Here is a 14,668-nt window from a genome sequence, read left to right as displayed (position 1 = left end):
CTGTATTTTTTTATTTTTTATTTTAATAATCAATGAATGAATCAAATATGTGATATTCCCACCTGCTTTATTGGTTGACTCCAAGCAGTCAGCTGGTGGATCTGGAAAGTCCTCATCTAAGTAAATGAAGACCATTTTTATTATGGCAGTCAGTGTTTTGGTTTCATCTCCTCTTTCGAATCAATTGTACAACACTTTTGCTATTGACACTTTATATTGACGGGCAGCATTTCACACGGGCATTAAAAAGACGCGTAAAGTGACGCAGCTCAATGCTAAGATTTGCTGATGCGCATCCATTGAAGAAGACGATAAAAGACTACATCAAATGGATCTGGGGTCCAAGTGAGATTCACGTGAATGCGGCGGAGGATGATTCGTTATTCTCGCCGCAGATTACCCTCCTACGTGATGATCAATATAAGAAAGAGGATGTTGCCGCGCCTTCATAGGCCGAGGGGGCCGGGGGGGGGGGGGCGTGGCGCACCGAGCTGGGACACAGTGATACCGTCGTCGGTCCCGCACATCCATCGTCGACACTTGCGCCATGACAGCCACGCCAGCGCCAGGCAACACTATACGGCTGCCAGCAAGCTGCACCCAAGCTTCCAGGAAGAGAAGGGCGCGCACACACAAACGCAAGCACACACACACGCACTACAATGATTGACACATTTGTCGGTCCAAATGTTCTGCTTGATTTCTTTTTTTTTGCGGTTTGTTTGTCCTGAGTCAGCAACTTCTGCTCCAAACAGAACACTAAATTGAATGAATCTTAAAAACACGGTTCTAATATTGCAGGCTTCTTTAGGGAGTAGTTCAAATGGGACTAAAAATATTGTTCCAACCACAGAAATTATGCTTGGGTTTGATATGGTTCAATACGTTTACATGCAGTTACTACAAATATGGTTATGGCTCGTACTATGATTCTGACATGGTCCTGGTTTATTGCTCCCCCCTGAAAAGCGCTCCAGAAAACGTGCAAAGGCGAAGCCAACAATTGAGGACAATCCTGCAAAAGTAAACTCTTGAGTTACAAAGGCGTGCCGCTTCCATTAGTCTTTGCGATCGGGCCGCATGAAAACAACCATAAATACGAATTAAAGAGAACGTAATGAGCGCGTGCGGGCCGCGAGAGAGCAAAGTGCGCCGCGCGCTGATTGATAAGTGACGGGGTGAGAATGTGAAGGAAAGAGGCCGTCATCCGATCCGCCATCTGTGGTCGGGCCCTGTACCTCCTCCCAGATGGCTTTGAACGGCGGCGTGACACACACAAGACTGATCAGCCTCTCAGCGCAGATTTTGGCAAAGGTAATGTACTCACTGAGTGAAACTGAATCTTGATGTATCTTATTTAATAGAAGCGGTGATGGACGATGGCCCTGAGAAAATCCGATCGCGCCTTTTGTCCTTTTTCTGCCGGACACGAGGCCGCGTGTGCCCTCAGAGAGGACTTGCAGGGACGTTTTCCATCAAATCACCCAAATTTATCCCAGACTTGACATAAAGAGCTCCAACTATTTTAAGCGCCCAGACCGACTTTGACTACTCCCACCAAATTGCTGTTGCTGGGCAGTTTTAACCCAAACTCTACTTTGTGGACGTTGCAAATATGGCTCTAGTGATGGGTCGTAATCTGATTGTGATTTTTTTTTCCTCCTCGATAATTATGTCCAGGCAGGTGTGCAAAAATCTGAGTTGAGACTGCATACCTGGCAGAACCTCGTAAATGTCACTGTCGTCGTCATCGTCATCTTCCTCTCGCCTTCCAGCGCTACTGTGAGACGCCCGGTTTGTGACAGGGGCCGCTGGCCAGGTGGGGGTCGGCCCATTTGTCCCTTCAATGTCGTCATAAGTGGCCTCCTCCTCATCGGGCTCTTCATAATCCTCGTCCTCATCGAATGGAATAGTGCTGGAGTTGAGATCTGATGATAGAAGAATGTTCACAAAAAGAGCTTGTGTTTAGATTTCGGGCTCCATCTGGCTCGGATTATTTCGTCAATGCACACAAAGATGACGAGCGCTTCCAAAAGGTCTCTCAAATGTTCATTAAATTAAATCTACTGTCTGATATATTGTTTATGATCCGCCATATAGAAATATTTGGTCTGATCTGCTATTCTTAAGAAAGAAAGAAATACAGCTGAAGATGTAGTGCAGCTTTTTGAATTGAGGAGGCCCATCCATCATCGGGCTGCTTTTTGTCGTCAAAAAAAAAAAAGGAAGACAAACTGCTGAGTGTTCCGTTAATTCCCGCAAGTGGTGCGGCCCCAGCCCGAGCCTATTTTAGCGTAGACGGGGAGGGCACGGCGGCCCTTCGCTGGCTCCAGATGAACGAGCGGCCTCATTGTGGGCGACGGGGGCCGCTGCAACACGAGGTATCAGGTCCGAGCAGAAATCAATGTCACGGGAGAATAACCAGAACAGCTACAAATCAATTTCCTGTAAGCTGGAATTCAGTAGGAGGGGAACGAGGGGGGGGTCGACATAATGTATGAGATGGAGAATGACATGCAAGTTATGTGCCTTAGTTTGAGAGTTGAGACTACAGATGATTGGTCTCAACATAATTTTTTTTTTTGTACCAAAATTAAACAAATTGATCCCGCCCATCCCTCGGGTGTGTTCCCGAAAGCGCTTACCTTGCAAAACAAAGCTGATGCAGTTGACCCACTCTCGAGCCTCCTGAGGACTGCTGGCCGTGAACTGGTGAGGAAACGGTACTTTATCCAAAATATAGGTCAAGCATATTTCAGTGGCGCCAAGCCCCTACTTTTGCACTTAATTGTCATGTGTTGCCAACCTGGTAAGTTCTCCGTCCAGGAGAAAACAGTTCAAAGCAGGCGTTTCTTTTGGAGTCTTTCCTCAGGTTGTTGACGAGCCGAACGCTGTAGTCGTTGATGTAAAACGAGCCTTTCTGTTGTTTATCTGCAGGGGAAGATGCGGCGAATGAGAGACATGAACCAATTTAGCTCACCCACTGCTTGTGCCTTTGCTAGCCAACCTTTGTCGCTGCCAAAGTAAAAGAAGATGGAATTGTTGAGGACGCACCATCTCTTCTTCCACTCGGAACCAAAGAAGCTGTGATCTGCAGAGGAAGGCAAAAGTCCTCTTAGGGTAATGGCCACCGGAGGGAGTCTAGGTCAAGTCAAATCTCATAAATACGATCAAGTTGAGTTTTAAGCGGTAGCAATGCTTTGTCCACTGGCCCTGACCTCCTTAATTTATACCTCGGCGTTTCTTTTCCAAGTAGCCCTGCTTCAGGATCGTGCCGAGGTCTTGAGCTGCTGTGAGGGGGATGTCCTCAGAATCTGAAAACATAAAAAAAAAGGAATTTGACTTTTTGCCTCAGCCATTTGATGTCGGCGGCATATGTGTCAAAGTTTGATGATTATTTTGAGCCCATTCATCATGGCTTGTAGCTTTTCATTCAGCAGCGGTTCTTTCCAGGATGGGCTTTATTCCCGAGGCGAGTCATCATGGCGATGTAGCCCTCCGCACTATGGATCAAATACATGGCCGCAAGGCTTTGGGGAAAGTGGGATCGATACATTTACAGTGGTGCTGAGCTCTGCAGCCATTCATCTGCTCACGCCGCACCGACTCGGCTCGATTCGTTTGCAAAGTCACATCTTCGATGTTTACATCTGTGACTACTTGACAAAGTCGCTAATAAGTACTTGTTTACATTAGCATCGAAGGGCCGGGAGCGAAAATGTGTACATTGGTGTCTTTTTTCAGCTGGAGGAAAGAAAAAAAATGGTGAAACTGACCCAAGGTGGGCCCCAGGGGTCAGGTTTGTGATGTGTCGTTTCCGCGTGTCAAAAACAAAGTTCAGCTTCCTCCACAATCAAGCCGAGGGGGTAATACAGTGTTAGAGGTGGGAGCATTCGATCCCTAGTGCAGTTGGAACTTTCCGGACGCTCATCGGAGTTTCCGTAACGTCTCCTGCGTTGTACGATTCTGACGGATGAGCGCGTCGCACAGGCGTTAACGAATCGTCCTCCCGCCTTTGTGGATGGACTCACCGCCGACACTATAAATATAGTGGTGGGAGAAGGGGCGGCTTTGTCAAAGAACCCGATTCAGTCCATCATAACAAACGGCGGCCATTACGCTTCCCCACCTCATCTATCCGCCGGCAGCCCGCCTTATAATCCCCTCATCCGTCTGCTAGCTCGCGCTTCATTCGTCTCAAGAGGTCGAGCCCGGCTAATGGCGAAGTAGGTGCAACGTGCTTGAGTCAATAAACATCACACATTTGGGCGCAAAGTACACTCTTAAGTCACCTGACCTCCCGCCGCCTCCCGAAAATGGGATTGTTCTACATGATTCCACAAGGGAGCAGCATCCACAGCACTACGCAACAGGAGCATTAATCAGTTAGCCTAAGGAATGCGAGAAAAACAAATTGGGCCTGATTAAAGAACAAAATGAATCCCACATGGCCCGCGGGCCAGATTTTGTCCACCCCTGCAGTCTAATGCATGTTATTAAGGCCTCATCAAAATCGGCGCGCAGACGGCTGCACTCTTTCATACAAATCATAAATTGCTCGATCAATTATTCAGGCCAATAGCACGACTTCATTTTCATCCCCTTTTGAGTTTTAATTAGCACCATCCACAGCTCGGCTATTGACATTAATTTGATGGCGACGTATCGATCTTTCCCGCATAAACTATTTAGCGGAGCGCAATTAGCCGCAGAGACACGAGAACGGATGCGGCGTGTTCGCTAAATGGAGGTGATGCGGAGTAGCAGCAAAAGGCCTCAAAACATCAAAAATGAACAGCGAGTTTGGATTTGTAGAAATTAGTGAGAATGGAACGGATTAATAGTATTTCCATTCATTTCAATGGTGAAAGATGATTTGAGTAGCATAATTGTGGTCACTATGGATGGATAGTGAGACATTTTCACATTGAGGAGAGTCGGATGGGGCGGCCAGCTGTTTGGCACCTCTCTCATTTGGTTATTCACACCGTCCCAGCGTGACGTTAGCAGCTCAGAAGACTGAAGGCTGATGGATGACAGATGACTGGGGCAGCGGCAGAGGAGCTTAATGACTACTCTCATTAAAATCCACTCCGGTCGAGCTCAAAGTCAATCAGGAATGGAAGGAAATGCTCGGGCGGCGCAGCTAATACGCCGCATTAGAACTAACGGTGGTCATAATGTTGCGTTGATGCCCACCACGACGCGCCGGAGCAGCAGAGATCCAGATGAGTTGATGCAGAAGAATATGGGGAGGCTGCTGCGGCGGGAGTGGAGCGGTACATACGGCAGGTGGTCGTGCTTTGGAAAAGGCCATTTCGCCGTACCGCAGAATACAAATATTGACGTTAAATGCTGTCAGTGTTCTCTATGTTGACGTGTAATATTTAATATGATACACGTTACGGTAATTTTTTTGTTCCATGTCATTCTTTTTACTCATTAGATGATCCCCAGGAGGTCACAAAGCGCAGGTAGGCGTCAAGTTGTCATATGTTTCCTCTCTCCTGTGCTTAGTCCTTGGATGCGAGAGGTATTGTATTGAATGCAGTGTTGAGGGGGGGGGGGGGGGGGGGGGTGACCCCCACGTGAACCCTGCTGATGAGGTGAAACAGAAGGCAGAGAGGGGCGGCTCGGCCCTGAGGGGGGCTGCAGGGAGGAATGCTGCTGATTCCAGGGAGCGAGCGAGCGACCGCAGAGCCTTTCCGATGGCGTCCTTGATTAGGAAAAAGGATTCACTGGGTGGACCTTCACCCGCCCGGTGCTCAATCTGCGCACAGGCCCAGGCCAAATTGACGCATTTTTCCTCATTACGGAAGGGAGGCCTTTGCGGCGCGTCCCTGCAGCGAGCGCGCGCAGACCGACAGGCACTAAGGTTAAGGGCACCGCGTCCTCCCCTTCCCTCCTCCCCTCGGCCTGATTTGATTAGGGCCCAAGTCGTCGATACAAGAGAGCGTGTTTAGAAGCTCCTAATGCACACAAAACATGCGACGCATTACGGCGGGCCTGGGAGATGCCTGCGTCGTCATCTAATCAGCTTTAATGGCACCGGCAATTTAGGATGGGCTTTTTGATCAGGCGCGTCAATAAGATTAAGTCACAAATCTCTGCAGGTAAAAAGCCTTCCAAGGCCCTGATACAAAGGAGAAGTGATTGGGCAATTTTTCCTGGTTCCAGTTTTGATCACAGAAAGTTTTCAGGATTTTTTTTCCCCCAATCGTCATAGTAACACTTTAATATGGGGACTTGACATGGGCCACAATACAGATATGCACACAAGGAATATAAATTTGATATAACGTGCGCAAAAAAACAAACAATTGTGGCCACACAGAAAGCAAATTAAATAGTAAAATCATTACTGAACAGTTATGTGAGCAAATTCAGAAGAAACTAATCATTTTTGCTCTAACTCTGTACTTTCAGAAATTTTGAAAAGAATTATTTCATCTCGACAATGGGATAAAAGAAGATGACACTTCTAACCCGCACACGGCCGACGCGAAGCACACTAAGGGGCTAAATTTACTACGTGACACGGGCTTCCCCCTGGGCAGCTATAAGCGGCGTCGACGGTGACCCTAAATTTCCCTTTTGTAGATTTACTACCACCATTCAAATGCTTAAGTGCAGATACAATGATCCTCTAATCGCAGGGGACGCTTTTCAGCCGCTTGGACGGCCGAGGTGGAAAAAAAAAAAGAATATAAATACTAACAACGGAGGCGTCCGCAGCCCACAAGAGAGGCGTCGGGTGGGCGATAAAAACGGGACACGGGGCCGTCAAAACCAGCCTGGAGGCTAAAACACATTGGAAAAAACCAACACGTTTAAATGTACAGTTATTGCGATTTGTATTTGATTTTATTGCCACTGAAATGGCACTAATACTCAGTACATATTATCTTATTGCTGTTCTTCAGTAATAGGACTGTCATTTTTTTAAACAATTTCCAATAACAGATATATGGCAATATAGTTTTTTAAAGTACTAACATCTGGTGAAAAAAATTCACTTGGGTTAAAAAAAAGTCAGTATTCATTTTTTTAAGGAGATAGAAATTAATTATTGTAATTTGTGTAATTCCAATAATTTCCTCACTCATGTTTTATGTTTACTATCTTTAAACTAAAATGAAAAAGTTGCTAAAATTAGAAGGATATAAATGTGTTATCAGAATTTATATGGTGTGAATTTTCCAGACAGTTCCTATTCATAAATAAAAATAGTTTAATAATAACTGAACAAATTGTTTTCATTAATTTTACCATTAATGTGTTGTTTGTGACTTATGATTAGTTTTGACATGTCAAATTCAAACATGGTATTAAAAATGTAAATGTATTTGAAATTCCATTTTTTGTCATTTTAAAGCATAATGCCCTAAAAAAAAAGAAAATATTTACAAAATTGAATTAAAGATGTAAAAGATCTTAATACATCTACATAAACACACACAAACGCTTAAAGTTAATGTAATTGCCACTGAAGAAACTAGATACATAATAAAAATCAATTCCTAAGAAAAAATGTCTCCATGTTAATGGATCAGAAATTTATCCCAAACACTAATTGTAATTACGCTTGATTGTTACTTGGATAGTTCACACCGTTTAATGTGAGAATCACTAAGTATTACAATTATAAAAAAATACACTTGAAAACAATTCTGAAAATTGAAATACATTCAATTGGGTTTGTTATTCCAGTTCAAATAGGTTTCACTTTCTCTTCAAAACGTTTCGAGGTGAAAAAAGAACCACATGGCTCCTTTAAATAAAGTGCTAACAAACAAGACATTCTCCTATGCCAAAAGAATTCATCTAAACACCGTCCTTTAACTCGAAACGCGAGAGTAAAGAAAACAAAGGCACGACTCCGCTGGCCCACTTGGCTCGGACACGCGGCGCCGACTCTGGCCGGCGGCGTCGAGAGGGATGCATCGTCAACATCCTCCAATAAGTCCACAAGGGCATGTTAATGAGCCTAAAGTGCTCATTAGAGCAACAATTAAACACGAGGATCCCAGAGGCTTAGGGAGTCGGCAAAGTGTGCGCGCGAGCGGGCCGGCGCAAATCTCCCATCTTCATTTATTTCCCTAAGAAATCAGTGAGGCCACCTGGGCTTGGCATCGCAACTCCATTCATCTCCAGAAATGGATTCCAGTGGAGGGCAAAATCAAATTCTCATTAGCAAGGCGGCAGAGAAAGGAGGAGAGAGCGCGCGGGAGGGTACCTGGGAACGCTAACCTCTGCGTGAACCCGCCGCATCTGATAGTTTTGCTATTTGTCTGTGACATTGACAGCTCTGGGGGAGATTAGGACTTCCCACTTTGCATTCTGCCCGCGCGCCGCCTTACAGATGGACTGCAGCACAATTTCCCTCTGCCTTTTTTTTTTTTACTCCCCCCCCCCTGCACCCCCCACCGCAAGCGCTTGGAGAGCGCCGCTCCGGAGGCGAGCGCCGCTTGTAATTAGAACGAGCGCGACAATAAAACAAAAGCAAACGAGGACCGAGGCTGCGTGAGACAAACGGGGAGGATGCAACCGCTGCACAGCGGTTGTGAGTTGGGGTTGGGGGTGATGGCAGGGGAGTGGGGGGGTTACCATGAGATGAGAGTGATGAATGCCCTTTGGTTAAATACGTCCAAATCCCCCCTTCAAGCCGCTCTCGTCTTGCCAGCCAGTGTGAATGAGTGTGTGTGAGATAGGGAGAGAGCGAGCGAGCGAGAGAGAGAGCGCAAGATTAATAGTGTAAACAGAGAAGGAGAGAGAGAGAGAGAGAGAGAGAGAGAAAGAGGGGGGGTGTGTGAAGAGAAGACTATCAGCATCTGCAGCAACAGCAGCACAGTAGCCCTCGGGGGAACGCGGTGAACTTTTGAACCCTGATGGCGAACAGTCGCAGCGATGCAAAGCGCTTGTCGCCGCCTCGTAATGGCCGCTCGCCCGAACGCGGCGCGGAGGGGAACGAGCCGGCGTGGAGGTCATTAGCATAGTTGTTGCCTCGGTCGTAAACGAGCTGCCGCCAAACGTGGCCAGAGCTGCCATCGAGTCGCAAACTCACAGCGGAAGCCGACGCCGGACGTAGGCACCTCACAGGGGTTGAGTGAAGTTCAAAAGTTGAAAAGGTTGCTTGGATATAAAGACAGAGAAAGAGACGCCTCATTGAACAGCTATCGGATGCGAGCCAATTAGCTAATTTAGGATTTTTGTTATACACTTGAGGTTTCGCTAACGCTGGGAAGCTCTTAAATAACACGCGACAAATAATCTTTTCTTTTTTGTGACTAGACAAGCAATTTTTATAAAAATGGGCCCTGTGCACAATTGAGAGCAAAAAAACTATCAGACAATCTCACACAAAGTTCACCGTGACCAGTTGGCATGGAGAAGCTTGCTGATGGAGAACATTTCGCTTTCGAGCGCACCGGCCCTCGTAACGCCGTTCCAAACTGACACCCTTTAGATTTAATATTCCATTCGCCAGCTCGGTGCAATAATGTTGTTACTGCAGATTGGCCGCTCGTATTCAAATGAGCAAGCCGTGAAACATCGCTTCGCGCTGGTTATATTGCCGCTCAACTCCTCTGCCAATACTGTAATTGCTGGAGGAAAGCTTGGCGTTGCTTAAAGAGGCGTCAAACACACCTGCCCTTACCCGCTCGCCAAATATATGACGTTAGAGCTCTTAACACACTATTGCCGAATTGCTGAGGCAAGTCGGGTAAGAGTAAAAGACAATTACAAGGTACAGTTTAGCAACACCCAAGACGTCAAAGGATTATTTTTAGAACAGGCCCACAGGCTACTCATGAGGGTTAATTGGTTGGTGACCCCTGATTAATTGCATATCAATTAAAATGGAATCGTAAAGTCATTCTTTTTATTTTCAATTTTTAATTTCATTGATGAGCTAGAATTGTCATGTTATTAGATTATCTCCTCCAGTCTAGTAAGTGTTGATTGGAAATATAAGAAAATGGTAAAATGAAATTTCTATTTCAAAATATTACAATTGAAAATGAATAAATTGCACATTTATAAATCATTATTTCATCAAAAATTAAATATTGTACATTTTGTTTGTTTTTTAAACTGACCAGGCTCATCAGTCTAGTTCCTATTTGTGTTTGTGTGTGTCTATGCGTGCTTGTGTGTGTCTTGTTTCATAGGACAAAACATTGTGCCTCTGTTTTTATGTATTTAGATGTGCAGGAATGTGATGCATGCAAAAAGGAGGGGCTTGCACGTGTGTGTATGTGTGCGGGTGAAAAATGGTGCACGGTGCATGAGTCCCAAATAGCCGAGCGCGAGGTGGAGGGCACGGTCTGCGTCAGACGAGGCCGCGGCGAGGACGCAGGCGAGCTGAGGGGTCAGCGGTGCGGTCAACGGGTGAAACTCAGTTCACATTAGCATGCAGACAGCCGACCAAACAATGGAGCCTCCATCTGTTCCCGTCAGCCATTACAAATCTGGTGTCAGCCGCTCCGACGAAGACAAGGGCCCGCCGCATCTCATCAAACCGAGGCGTAGAAAACGCAGCCGCCCGCTTGCCACTCGCTCACTCTCCGGTTCGGAACGAGAGACCGGCAATTGCCCGGGTTGATGCATCCTTGTCCTTGAGGAACTCGCAAATACGATAAGATCATCGCGCTTCAATAACAAATAAATACAACTAACAATAATAAACAAAGTGAATCAATAAAAAATAAATCCAATCTGAAAATAATAGATTTTTGGATAATCGATTAGTCGTCAATTACCCGTTGCACCTCCATTTGCTCGTATCAATTCTGCGGAATGCACTCAGTTTAAAACAACCTAATGTTATTAGAATTTATCGATTTGGTCAATATTTATTACAGATGCTAATCTATCTGACCCAGTAAGCTCGAATTGCAATGACGTAATAAGCGTGTGTTTCAAAATTATTTTTCATCCGACTGATGAGTGAATTATATAGTCTGCTACATAAAAATCTCTATATAGTGATTAAAGAGTAGAAAATGAGTGAAGGATTCCACCCACAGCCAAGAATACAACCACGACTAATTCTACTCCAATCAAATCCATCCCCAGGGAATTTAAATGAGCACTGCCTGACGTATGATGTCACTGATTTTCATTAAGCGTTTTTTTTTTTTTCTAAACCCCCCTGCAAGAAAGTGCGCCCGGTGAACACAGGTTGAACTTTGAACTCCGCATGCCCTTTGGCTGAGGACACAAGCCATTCACTACGCTAACACCATCATGAGAAAAAAAAGCACACAGCGCCGGAGGCTCCTCTCAGGGAAGCAAAGGTTGCGCTTGTTAATGCCACGCTAAAATGTTTACGTTTCAAGTCCAGCTATCTGATGATGTTTGATTTGGGCTAAATTGCACATTGGAGGCGTAATTGGCTATCGCTCACATTTAACATTGACGAGAAAAAAAGAAAAAGAAAAAAAAAAAGCATTTCCAGCAAGGTTTTATAATGTGTACGTCAAAGATCGGAAAACATTTGAAAGTGAATCCTTCGAGAGCATTTAAAGGCATTTTAAAGCAAGTCCATCAATTTTCTATTGTACTTGTCCTTATTAGGGTCACGAGCGAGCCGGAGCCCATCGCAGCTGACTTTGGCTCTAGGGATGAACTATTAAATCAAATTCAAATTGAAATGTAATAGAATACAATTTTGAACTAAGAGAGACTGAAATTTTGAAGAAAAAAAAAAAAAGGGGGGGGATTTCCTATTTGCTAGCAGGCTGGAATTTTTTCAGTGTATACTGTACACGTTTGCTTTTATTATATTTAATATAATTATTTACAGTACACAAGTCAAACTGTTTGGTAAGTTCCCAACTCTAATTGAAAAAGATTGTCTTATGCCTGGTTCATTTGCCTTTATTTTAGCATATACCTAACGTGACATAAAACCAAAGACTTTTATATAATATAATTGTGATTATTATAATACTGATGAATGTATTGCTTGTGTTACTTCAAAAATATACGAGAAAAAAAATAATAATCGGATGTCGCAAATGCAATATTGAGTGCGATGAAATTATTTGCCTAACTGGAGACTTTGTGTCTTTTAGTAACCTAACGTGCATGTTTTTACGACATGGGAAGAAGCTGGAGAACGTGCAAGCTACACACCAGGAAGGCCAGAGTCCACATTCGAACCCAAAGCCTCTGCAGATGCCAAAACCGCTCGTCCACCGCGCTGCCAATTTTAAAGGAAGTTTGTAAAGTAAAAAAAACATTTATAATTATGATCATCCCGCCATCTGCTCCACTCTCCCCGCCTCGCAGAGACGCAAGACTTCACGTAGCCATATTTGACGACAACCAGCTGGCATTAATGAGCAGTGCGCTAAAACCACCGTAAACATTTTCCCCCCGCACGCACGGAATCGTCTACATGTGCTCCCCGAAATAAATAAATATAAAAGAAATGGGCACCAGACGCGCCCGAGTCAATAATGCCCACCTGCGGCATGTCAAGGGCGATTAGCTGGCGCGGCGAGTCGGGAATACAAAAATTCTGACGAGGAGGGAGGCTGGAAGATGGAGGGGAAGATTGATAAAGCCAGAGAGGGCCAGGACACACATGGCCCCTCAGGTACAGTGTTGTATTTCAAACCCGCTTGTGAAAGAATAGAGGGGCCGGGGCTCAATCAATCACGACAGCAGCCCGCAGCTACACAGCCTTCTCGGCCGCGCGGGCTGCCGACAGCACCCAACGGTCACCGGGGGGCGCTCTAGCTCACCAATCGGCCCTGTGAGGAAGCGGCAGAAAGCCCACCTGCTCACTGGCCAATGATGGAGAGAAGGGGCTGGGGGGGGTCTTTAGAGGGAGGAGTCAGTGATGTCATGGACGTATGGCGTGATCTGTTTTCTCAAATTAGGACAACAATGTGTGCTTCCTGTGGAGTGAAGAGGCCATCTGAGAGGGTGTTAAAAGTGCGGCAGGGCAGCTTTCTCCAAGGAAACCAACGATAACTCTTCCTTTTAATTGCCTCGCTCGATCAACAGAACACACGCACACAGAAGGAAAGTGAGACAGTGGGCACTCACACTCAATGGGCCCGTCGTCCTGGTTGTCAGAAGCCAGTGAGGCGTCGTCCGACGGTGCAGAGCGACCCAGGCTGGAGCTGCGGTTGTCGTCAGAACCGTCTTCCTCCCTCGAGTCGGCTGAATGAAGCGGCGGATGAAATGATTGCAGTCAAGCACAGTAGCGGAGCTCAAGTAAAAGTACGACTGTAAAATAAATACACCAATACTACAAATACCAATGTCTGATCTTCTCATCTCAGTGAGGCTAACAAACATTCACCCCACCCCACCAGGTTGTTGCAAATGGCGTGTGCACACAAAGGTCATGTGTTAGACATGCAGGGAATGATACTTACGGAGGAAAGGGAATTCCTGAGGGTTTCTAGAAAAAGGAAAAAAAAAACGTTCAAGTTTCTCTGGTACCACGTTATGTCACTATGGCATCCACAAATTGAATCAAATTAAAAGGAAATGATAAGAAAAAGGTTCTCTCGTAAAAACTGATAACAGCAATAAGCAACGAAACCATTAGACTCAATGAGTTCATCTGAATGCAGCAAACTGTGTTTAAGGCAATTACAGCACCAATTAGAGTTCTTGTTCAGTATTAGCAACAAACATTAGATAATTGGGCCATGAAATTACACTCTGACGCTTGAGTGGACCTTTCAGAAAGAAAGAAAAAAAATATCGAAACACGGATGATGTCAACTCTTACCTCACGTGCACCACCCTGAAATTATTCAGTAAGACTTTGCGGGTCTCGGACGCATTTTCACTCAGCCGCTCGTCCTCGAGTATCTCGGATACAAACAGCTCACAGTCTGAATACAAATAAAACAAAATGTCTCACTTGTTAGAATAGTGGCGAGTACTCAATAGACCTTAGCTCCATTAGGAAAATGAGTGAATGGTGCTTTAGTGTGTTCAAATTTGGAACAAGACTCTTTTGAGTCATGAAACTCTTGGGGATAATGTCATACGGTTAAAAGCAGAGTACTATCATTATTAAATCTATAATATCTTTTAGTTGATTACAAATAAAAAAGGAGAAGCATTGACTGAAAGGGTCATTGTCTTTTGTCGCTGAGGGTAAATTTGGATTTTTGTCAAAAACAATTGTTCAACGTACGCGTTAACTTTCCAGAAAGAAATTTGGGATTTTAATGGAATGCATGAAGCGCTATCCACATACAAAAGTGGCCATTTCTGTGATGCTGCTAACAAACAGGTTGGCCCACATCACTAATCTGATTTGTTTCTTTCACCCTGCACCAGATCACACATGCAAATGGATGGTGCTATATTCTTGCTGTGCATGGTAAGGGATATGGTTTGAATCCCTCCCAATTTGCTATACAGTGCCTTTTATAGTTTTCACTGGCCCACTTCAACCACTGAAGATGTGTTTTAAAAAAAAAAAAGAAATAAAATGTATAGCTAAGTAATGAAAGAATTACCATCCAGTAGTCTCCTGATGTCGTTCGGGATGGTCCCCATTCCTCACGTCCACAATTGCAACACACTGTTCTCGTTTTTCCTTTTCACTCAAACACCCGACCTGGCGTCCTGTTACAGAAACAAGAAGCACCTGCACTCTGAAACACAACTTCCGTGGCAGTAAGCA

The 14,668-nt window shown here is 45.0% G+C and overlaps 1 protein-coding gene across 2 annotated transcripts in view; it reads right to left on the bottom strand.

The window, feature by feature from the left end:
• The window catches only part of skap1 (src kinase associated phosphoprotein 1), a 24,324-nt gene extending 9,656 nt beyond the window's left edge, over nucleotides 1-14,668 (bottom strand). For both annotated transcript variants that reach the window (XM_061265052.1, XM_061265053.1), the window contains exons 1-10: nucleotides 14,502-14,668; nucleotides 13,760-13,865; nucleotides 13,398-13,423; nucleotides 13,063-13,179; nucleotides 3,234-3,314; nucleotides 3,008-3,091; nucleotides 2,807-2,931; nucleotides 2,646-2,709; nucleotides 1,716-1,928; nucleotides 63-116 (exon numbers count right to left, since the gene is read on the bottom strand). In XM_061265052.1, coding sequence (XP_061121036.1) covers nucleotides 63-116; nucleotides 1,716-1,928; nucleotides 2,646-2,709; nucleotides 2,807-2,931; nucleotides 3,008-3,091; nucleotides 3,234-3,314; nucleotides 13,063-13,179; nucleotides 13,398-13,423; nucleotides 13,760-13,865; nucleotides 14,502-14,541 — 910 coding nt within the window. In that variant the 5' untranslated portion in view covers nucleotides 14,542-14,668. The remainder of the gene's footprint in view (nucleotides 1-62; nucleotides 117-1,715; nucleotides 1,929-2,645; nucleotides 2,710-2,806; nucleotides 2,932-3,007; nucleotides 3,092-3,233; nucleotides 3,315-13,062; nucleotides 13,180-13,397; nucleotides 13,424-13,759; nucleotides 13,866-14,501) is intronic.

Source organism: Syngnathus typhle, linkage group LG18, assembly GCF_033458585.1.
Source record: "Syngnathus typhle isolate RoL2023-S1 ecotype Sweden linkage group LG18, RoL_Styp_1.0, whole genome shotgun sequence".
Classification (NCBI taxonomy): domain Eukaryota; kingdom Metazoa; phylum Chordata; class Actinopteri; order Syngnathiformes; family Syngnathidae; genus Syngnathus; species Syngnathus typhle.
Note: the sequence above shows the minus strand (reverse complement) of the source record. Positions and strands in the feature narration are given on the sequence as shown.